Consider the following 10,338-nt stretch of genomic DNA (forward strand, 5'->3'; position numbering starts at 1 on the left):
AGTAAAGAGCATAAATTGATATTTTGGAGCAGCAAGAACTTTGTGTCATCGGTGATAGGAATAAGTTGAGAATATGGAATAAACTAAAAAATATATACAAAGATTATAAATAGACAGGTTGATGTGTGTGTGAATGAAGCAGGGTTGTTGTTGGTATTAAAATAACCTTATTATTATTAATGAATATTGGGCAGCACCGCGCAGGGGTATTATCGTCCATGGAAAGATTTAGCGCGGATACAGCGTAGAGATGGCAAATAAATCCGTGCCCGTGGGTATCACCCGAATTCGTCCCCGTTTTGACGGGGAATCCCCGCTTTGACTGGGTATGGGTATGGGTATGGGTAATACCCGAAATTTTCAACTGGGGATGGGGATGGGGATGGGGATATATATATACCCGCCCAAATACCCGTCCCCGCTTAAATTACTAAACTATTTATAATTTATTAAATAATCTAAAAAATATATATAAATAAATAATATATTTACACATAAAATATAATATAATATAATATAATATAATATAATATAGTATATATACATATAAATAAAATATACTTTTATATATATATATATATATATATATATATATATATATATTTACACATATACATATACATGTAATATAATATAATATAATATAATATACATATAATATATATACATAATAATATAATATAATATATATAATATATACGTATAAAACAAATTAATCATTTAACTAGTGAGATCTTTTATAAACAAATTTATAACATTACAAATTTATAAAAATTTAAAAGAAATATATATATATATATATATATATATATATATATATATATATATATATATATATATAAAAGCATAAAATATCTACGCATATACATATAATATATATACATAATAATATAATATATATTATTATATTTATATTATTATATAATATAATATAATATATACTTAAAATAAATATATATCTATAAAAATAAATAAATATATATATATATATATATATATATATATATATATATATATATAAACATAAGATATCCACACATATAATATATATACATAGTAATAATAATATAATATATAATATAATATAATATATATAAATAATTATATATATATATATATATATATATATATATATATATATATATATATATATATATATATATATATATATATATATATATATATATATATAGTAATATAATATATAATATAATATAATATAATATAATATATATATATATATATATATATATATATATATATATATATATATATATAACATATTTCTCATTCTCTTTGTTTTTTGTTATACACTTTGTTTACTCTCTCAATTGTCTGGTTTGTTTTTCAAGATTTAATTTTGAAGGTAATTTTTCTTCTTCTTATTACATAATTTTTACTCTGTACATGGTTATGTTCAAATAGGTGTTCTTCAATTTCATTCTATGAAATAATTTTTAGGTTACACATTTGATTATCTTTATTTATTTATTTATTTTCATGAAAATGTTTGACTCTTATTTTGTAGCTCTTCTTTTTGTTACTTTGGTTATACACTTTTTTACTCTCTTTTAATTGTTTGGCTTGTTCTTTAAGGTTTAAGCAGATCTTCAAGGTACTTTTCCTTTTATCATAATCTTAATTATACATTTTTTTTCCGTTATGTTATGTTCAAATGCATATTCTCAAATTTGGGTCACACATTTAATTATCTTTACTCCTTTATGATAATGAATGTGATGAAGAAGGTACATTATATTCTAGTAATTAAAATTTTCAATTTCAATTATTATATCATATCTAATTTTTCATTTTTTTTCTATGTGTAGGTGGATCGAATGCAAATGAAACCACTGATCATTTGTAAAATTAATAAATATTTTGGTTATTATAAAATTTTAGTAATGTGTAATTTTTTAGCTTTTATATAATTATTTGAATTTTATTTAGTTGTTATTTGATACTTTAATTTGAGATTTATACTATTATAATATTTTTCTTAATATTTGACATCATGAAAATCAAAAAGAGTATGTTATTTTAATATTGAATATTTTGATAGTATCATGATTCCGTTGGTGTGATTTTTAAATTTTTTTTATCAAAAATATTTAATTGATATATGGAACAATAAAAAAATGGGTATGGGTATGGGTATAAGAAAATACCCGTTACCCGGTGGGGATGGGGATGGGTCAAAAGTTGTATACCCGTTGGGTTTGGGGATGGGGATGGAAATGAATTTTTATTATGGGGATGGGGATGGGATCATGATACCCGTACCCGCCCCGCCCCGTTGCCATCCCTGTATAGTAGTTAGCGAAATGCGCTTATCGTGTGGACCCCAGTCTACTCGGCTTGCAAATTCGAAACGGTGACGTAGCGATCCTACCATCATCACCAATGTCTATCCAACCCACATGTTCCACCTCATCTCCTCTCTATAAATTCCCCTCCCTTCCCTGCGTTCCAAGCTCGCTTCCTTCTCTTCATTTCCCATACCGTTTTACATCTCTTTCTTCTTCTTCTTCTCCTACCATGGGTATCACCTCCATCGCTTCCCCTTTCGACGCCATCATCTTTGGTGAGTACAGGCCAACGCATGCTTCCTCTCTTTCTTCTTCCTTCCAAATCACTCTTTCTTAGTTCTTAATTCTTAATAATTAAACAGATTTGGACGACACCTTGTACCCCTCCACCACCGGAATCGACCGCTGCGTCAAGAGGAACATCGAACTCTTTCTCATAGAGAAATGCGGATTCTCAGAATCCAAAGCGCTCACTCTCCGAGTTGAACTGTTCAAAACCTACGGAAGCACCCTCGCCGGTTTGCGAGTCAGTATAACAAAACTTCCATCAATGTCCCTTCCATAACTCACAATAATAGTAATAATTATACTCATTACAACAATCTCTCTTTCCTTGCTCTACAGGCACTTGGCTATGATATCACCGCAGATGAATACCACAGGTCAGAATAAAATCTCGAATAAAAACTACACCAAACAGATTTTCTTTATTAACACTAAATAAACGTGGCCTACGCCTAAACATTTCGTTCTCTTGACTTTCAACCAGTTTCGTGCACGGAAGGCTACCTTACGACTCGATCAAGCCTGATGCTCAGTTACGGAACCTCCTCTGCACTATCAAACAAAGAAAAATTGTATGTTACTTCTCAGTGGAATTTTTCTTTCCTCTTTTTTTATTATTATTTTATTCTGATTTTCTTATCTTCTTTTAAGGTTTTCACCAATTCGGATAGGATTCACGCGATGAGGGCGTTGGATAGGCTTGGGATCAAGGACTGTTTCGAGCAAATTATTTGCTTCGAGACTATTAACCCGAATCTCCCCAACGCGACCCGACCCGACGAATTTCCCGTCCTCCTCAAACCATCGCTGGACGCCTTCAAGATCGCGCTCCACGCTGCCAACGTGGATCCTCGTCGTACGGTAAGGGCGCCGGGAACTGCCTTTACTGTAAAATCACGTTAAAATATTTAAACAAGAAGCAACAATAATCAACGGTCTCAAAACCTAAACCAAGGAATTCTAAAATAGTTAGTTGATCGCAGGGTTATTTTAGGCATGCGATAAAGTCTTCAATTAGTTTTGAGGAAAATCACTTTCAAAATGTTAATCGAAATAATATAATGAAGGGTGTTTACACACACAATACAAGGGGACAAAAGTCAAGAAGCGAAACGGGTCGTCACTTCTTGTTTCGCGATGTCGTTTTTTGACAGTGAAAAGTTAATGGAATTATTATTTAAGGAAAAGTCAGAATAAGTGAGTTTAATTTTTTATTAGAAATTATTGAGATGAATAACCAATAATGGTTTGTTAAAATACATATTGCAGCTGTTTCTGGATGACAGCGTTCGGAATATTGCCGCGGGTAAAGAAATGGGTCTGCATACAGTTCTGGTAATTTCATAGACGACGTCGTATATATCTACATAATATAAGTAGTATAACGTTGATTGTGATGATAAGTGGTGTGTTTGGAATGTTTGTGTAGGTTGGGAAGACAGTGAAAAGCAAGGAAGCGGATTATGCAGTGGAGTTTGTGAATAACGTGGCGCAAGCGATTCCGGAGATTTGGGCAAACGAAATGGACGGTGAAGATGAAACGATGACACGTACGAAAAGTGAGTTGGAGTCTGCGTTGGCCATTGCTGTGGTTGGAGCTTGAAAACTGACCCTTTGTTTGGATATGGGATAAGGCTTGACGTTGTACATTCCCAACAAACCAACTATCCAAACAATTAAAATAATAGTGAAATAACAAACAAGAAGACAATAACAATAAGTTACATGGCCCAGACAATTATTTGCGTGTTAATCGTGTGAATATTGTAGCATATTGTCTACGCGTCCTCTCATCAATAAAATCTATTTCTCTCTCTCTCCTGGTTTTCATTATCTTTTTTTAGAGTGTACCAGAATATTCCAGAACCGTTTCACGTCGTCTGAACTACCATGCCTTCCAAAATGTTTCTTTTCATACTTTTTTCGTGGAGAACAAAGGCCACTTACCGTATGAACCGTAACTTTTGCAAAAGCTCGTTGGCTATTTCGCCAAATGCAAGAAACATGTTACATCACTTCACCTCAATTAATTAATCAAGAATTTAGCATTGGACATGACAATATTGTTGGACTAATTATCTAACTATTCCTATCAGATTAATGTTTTTTCTAACACATTTTTTTAATACATCTCTTCTCCTAGTTAGTAGAATTTTATGCGAGTTTTCGTTATATACATCCTACCTTTTAATTAATTAATTAATTATATATTAATTTATCCAGTGCTAAATGGTTGAGCACACGTCAGAGAGAACAACATTAACGCTTTAAATAAGGGTAAGTCTTTCTCAAGCTTTGCAAATTGTCTTTCCAAATTCATTTTGGTTAAAATACTCCCTTGGTCCATGTTTTTGTTGAAAAATTTCAAATAGGTTCTAAGATTTTTTTTAGTCTCAATTAGGTCCATATTTTTGAAGATGTGTAACAATTAGGTCCATTCCGTTAGTATGGAGTTAACGGTGTTAAAAGATGTGCCACGTGTCAGCTCCACATTTTTTTGAATTTTTTTAATTTTTTTTTAATTTTTTTTTTAATTTTTTTTTGAAAATTATTCATGCCACGTGTCACATCAGTATTGTGCCACGTGTCAAGTCAGTGAGGTGACACGTGTCAAATCATTGTTTGAATCTCAATTTGATCCATATATTTGTTATTTTTATTACATTTCAGTCCATTTTTTTTTAATTTTCAATTTCATCCTCTCCAAATGGAGATCAAATTTAACTTTTATATAAATTTTATAATGATATTTTTATTAAACATTTTAATAATATTAAGTTTATTTTATATTTTGTTTTAAAATTTTAAAATATTTATTTTAACTTGTTACAAAATTGTTTTAAATAATTTATATACAAATGTTAAAGTTGATTTAAAATTAACAATTTTATAAATTTAAATATAAAATTTTAAAACAATTTTGTAAAAAGTTAAAATAAATATATTTAAAAAATTTTAAAAAATTGGACTGAAATGTAATAAAAATAACAAATATATGGACCAAATTGAGATTCAAACAATGATTTGACACGTGGCATGAATAATTTTCAAAAAAAAAATTCAAAAAATTCAAAAAAAATTCAAAAAAAAATTCAAAAAAAATTCAAAAAAAATTCAAAAAATTCAAAAAAATGTGGAGCTGACACGTGGCACATCTTTTAACACCGTTAATTCCATACTAACGGAATGGGCCTAATTGTTACACATTTTCAAAAATATGGACCTAATTGAGATTAAAAAAAATCTTAGGACCTATTTAAGATTTTTCAACAAAAACATGGACCAAGGACCATTATTTTTTAAGAATAAAGACTCGCATTTAATACTCGTACCATTTTGTTGGGTAATGTACAGTTTTTTGTCTTTACATCTATAGTTTTGAACTTATCCACAACAAATTATGCATAACCATAAACAATTTTAACATAGTTTTATTAAATAACTGAAGACAGTTATTTGTTGTGTATCATAATGATATTTAGCTGATGCTATATACGTAACTGTAATCTACTAAATATATGTTACAACGGATTTTTCAATTATGATTTTTAGGGAAAAAATAATAATAAAATTAATTTCTTAGTAAATTAATATTATTTTATACTCAATAAAGAATAAAAATTTAGACAATTTATATTTATCAGGGTAAAAACATGTGCCATCGCATATGTGTATATAATTTTTTAAATATATGAATGTTATATTAATAAGTGATGATATTGTACTATTATTAAATAAAATATAAAATAAATTGATATTTATTAAAAATAAAATAAAATAAATGAAAAAAAGAAGAGAAAATAATTGTTATTGAATAAAAAAGTGTTAGAATAGTTTTACAATAATTATGTAAAAGTAATTGTTTGTTTTAAGAAAAATAAATAAATAATTATATTAGAAATGATAAATTAGGTATAAGTAATTGTGAAAAAAAAAAAATCTCTCGGATGGATAGATAGGAGAGAATTTCTATTCATTTACATGTATATAAATTAATTTTAACTCATGGAGATTTTTTCTTCTAAAGGTTATTTTGAATTTTGTTTACACAAATTTAATGCAAGAGAAGTGACGGAATAATTTCGTTAAGACTAAATTTAACATATAATAAGTAATTAAACGGTATAAAGGTAATGAATAGTAACTAACATGGATCCTACTCATCAAGAAGCGGCCATCATAACCTTCAGATCCATTTACATCTAAATAAGATAAATTTTCGATGAGATACACTCACTTACTATATATATAAATATTCACAAAAGTAACATGTTAGTAAGATTACTAAAAAAATACGGGTCTAAATTTTAAATACAAGTAAATTGAATATATCAAAGAAAGAGAGCGATGGTAACCCTGTTGCTGATGACTGCTTTTTTCTAAATCGCTGATAAACTCTTGATACATTTAGTGGATGGAAACATTAAAAATCAATTCCTAAAATTAATTCGTTAATAAATTATTTGGAGACATCTAAAATCAATTTGTAAAATCAATTGTAAATGAAAAATTCACATTAAAAAAAAATATCTCTTTTTAATTTCTCCATCAACCAAAATTAATTTTTTCACATCAAATAGAATCAATTTCTTCATAGTGTTTCCAGACACACTCTTAGATAATAGCTCTATAATTAAAGCATTTTTTTTTCACGTGTCTTGGTGGTAATTATTTTTCACAAAAATCTCAAAAAGAAATGAATCTCTTTTTTTTATCCAAGATTTGAAATCTATATTGAAAGTTTCAACACACTATAATTCTTTTTCATCAATTATAACCGTGCAACTAGTAATAATGATAATAGTGGATGAGAGGCTTTATCTTGCTAAGTGAGCTCATCTCAAACTGCTTATGATGGATTTTGATTATGGGCTTTTACTTCTTGCACACTACAATTTTTCCGTGCAGTCCCTCAAAAATAAAGTTTACTTGTTTACATGTTTCAAAACTTTTTACAATTTTTAAAATAAATTTTTAGGACAAAATTTTTGAAACCGAATTTATAATTTTCATAATATAATTTTTAAATGCATGAAATGTATTTTGGAATAAGTTTTTTCGGAATGCTCAGGAATAAACTTTTCTATGTACAAATGTCTTTCAGGGTTTTCTTCCTGCACTCCCAATATTTCTTCTGCACCTCTAAACTTTTAATAAATTCCAAAACTACCCTTTTAGTATTTTAAAATTTTAAATTAATTCATCTCTATTTCTCTCTCCTATTTAATGCCTCACTTTCTTTTCACTCAACCCTAGCCGCCGCACACCCCATCGATCTCTCATCTGCCCCACTACTCTTCTCTAACGTGCCACACTCGTCCCCACTCCTGTTTATTTTTTTGGCCGCTCTCCCTCTTCCTTTCACCATTCATCTCCAACAGGTAAGTAAATCCTTCACCATTCTTCTCCAACAGGTAAGTAAATGTTGTATATTTTAATTTTTTGATTGTTTCTGTTGTTTGCTGTATGTAGTTATTACACAAACCCCCGATTACGGAAGTGAACTTCCATAAAACCAGTTTCGGAAATGTAGATCACCCAAAAAAAAAATGGGCACTTACTGAAGTCGACTTCCGTAAGCCATCAATACCGGAAGTCCACTTCCGTAGTTAAAACTAAGTTCCGATTTCCGTGAACATCAGTGACTTCTGTAGAGTGTGGCGCGACTTCCGTACACGAAGACGACTTCCGCAGGCGACAGGCGACTTCCACTTCCGAGGTGTTCCGTAATTTTGTTTACTTAATTTTAATTTTAATGTAAATAATTTTGATATTAATTAATTTTAATTATTATTAATTTTAATTATTATTAATTTTAATTAATTATAATTTTAAATAAGTAAAATTTAGAATGATTAAAATATTAGTTATTTACGATTTTGAATAATTTTTATTTTACTTAATTTTATTATTGAGTAAATATAATTTTAAAAAATTATAATTATACATAATTAGAATTTAAAATAATTAAAATTATAGTTATTTACGATTTTCAATAATTTAAATTTTAATTAATTTATTATTGAGTAAATATAATTTTAAATAATTATAATTTAGAATAATTAAAATTTTAGGTATTAACGATTTAGAATAATTTTAATTTTAATTAATTTTATTATTGAGCAAATATAAATTTAAATAATTATAATTTTAAATAATTATAATTTAGAATAATTAAAATTTTAGTTATTTATGATTTTGATAAATTTTAATTTTAATTAATTTTATTATTGAGTAAATATAAATTTAAATAATTATAAATTTAAATAATTATAATTTTGAATAATTAAAAATTTAGTTATTTACGATATTGAATAATTTTAATTTTAATTAATTTTATTATTGAGTAAATATAATTTTAAATAATTATGATTTTGAATAATTAAAATTTTAGTTATTTACGATTTTGAATAATTTAAATTTTAATTAATTTTATTATTGAGTAAATATAAATTTAAATAATTATAATTTTGAATAATTAAAATTTTTGTTATTTATGATTTTTGAATAATTTTAATTTTAATTATTTTTATTATTGAGTAAATATAATTTTAAATAATTATAATTTTGAATAATTAAAATTTTAGTTATTTACGATTTTGAATAATTTAAATTTTAATTAATTTTATTATTGAGTAAATATAAATTTAAATAATTATAATTTTAAATAATTAAAATTTTGAATAATTAAAATTTTGGTTATTTATGATTTTTGAATAATTTTAATTTTAATTAATTTTATTATTGAGTAAATGTAATTTTAAACAATTAAATAAATATAAAAAAATAAAATATAGATAAACACTCAACCATAAAAAAAATCAAAATAAATAAAATTAAATCAATAAAAAATAAAAATATTCATTCAAAAATATAAAACAAACACACAATAAATAAATAGTAAACTTAAACAAATAATAATTAAAACACACAAAAATATAAAAAAAAATAAATATAAAATAAAATAAATTAAAATATCACTAAGTCTAAAAGCATGCAAGTAGAAAAGTGAAAGAAAAAAGAAAACTTAGTGTAGCGAAGTGGAAAACTGAAAAAAAGAAAAAAGAAAAAACAAAGCTTAGCCATCTACGGAAGTGGAGTGGAAAAGTGAAAAAAAAAAAAAAGAAGCTTGGTAGAACATAGAAAGCATCGGAAGTGGAAAAAAAGAAAAACAAGATAAACCACTAACTATGGAAGTGAAAAAAATTTACTCATCACACTATTTACCAAACAAATACTTGACTTCCGGACGAAAAATTTACTTAAAAGACCGGAAGTCCACTTCCGTAACACTATGAAAGTTTTACTTCAGCGGAAGTCTACTTCCGATTTAATTATACACTTCCGAAAGTCGACTTCCGTTTCACACATACATTTTCGGAAGTCGACTTCCGTTTCACACATACATTTTCGGAAGTCGACTTCCGTAGGAGGAAAAAAAATAATTTGATTTCCGTAAAATTTCACTTGTCTTCCGGAAGTCGACTTCCGTTTTACATATACACTTTCGGAAGTCGACTTCCGTATATGAAAATAATAACTTTGACACTTTCGTAGATAAAAATGATTTCTGTAAAATGTAAGAATGAAATCTCATACATAAACTTATCAAATATAAACTTATATTCTAAATGCGCGTACATCTTTTGCTGAGAAGAAATGAAGCAAATGGTAAAATAGGAGTGGACCCTGAAAATTTCACATCTCAACCACGAACGAAATTTTGTACAGTGAAAGTGAAAGT

General features: G+C 26.9%; 1 protein-coding gene across 1 annotated transcript; it reads left to right on the top strand.

Annotated features, from left to right (window-relative positions):
* The first annotated feature begins 2,425 nt into the window (after positions 1-2,425).
* LOC114192365 (Haloacid dehalogenase-like hydrolase (HAD) superfamily protein) lies at positions 2,426-4,410 on the top strand. Its single transcript, XM_028082066.2, has 7 exons — positions 2,426-2,584; positions 2,672-2,835; positions 2,934-2,971; positions 3,079-3,166; positions 3,246-3,455; positions 3,864-3,929; positions 4,024-4,410. The coding sequence occupies exons 1-7, from the start codon at positions 2,539-2,541 to the stop codon at positions 4,195-4,197; spliced, it is 786 nt and encodes a 261-aa protein (XP_027937867.1). The 5' UTR covers positions 2,426-2,538; the 3' UTR covers positions 4,198-4,410.
* Positions 4,411-10,338: the final 5,928 nt, after the last annotated feature.

The sequence above is a fragment of the Vigna unguiculata genome, chromosome 7 (assembly GCF_037176805.1).
Source record: "Vigna unguiculata cultivar grain cowpea cultivar isolate G323 ecotype 2 chromosome 7, ASM3717680v1, whole genome shotgun sequence".
In the NCBI taxonomy this organism is placed as follows: Eukaryota; Viridiplantae; Streptophyta; class Magnoliopsida; order Fabales; family Fabaceae; genus Vigna; species Vigna unguiculata.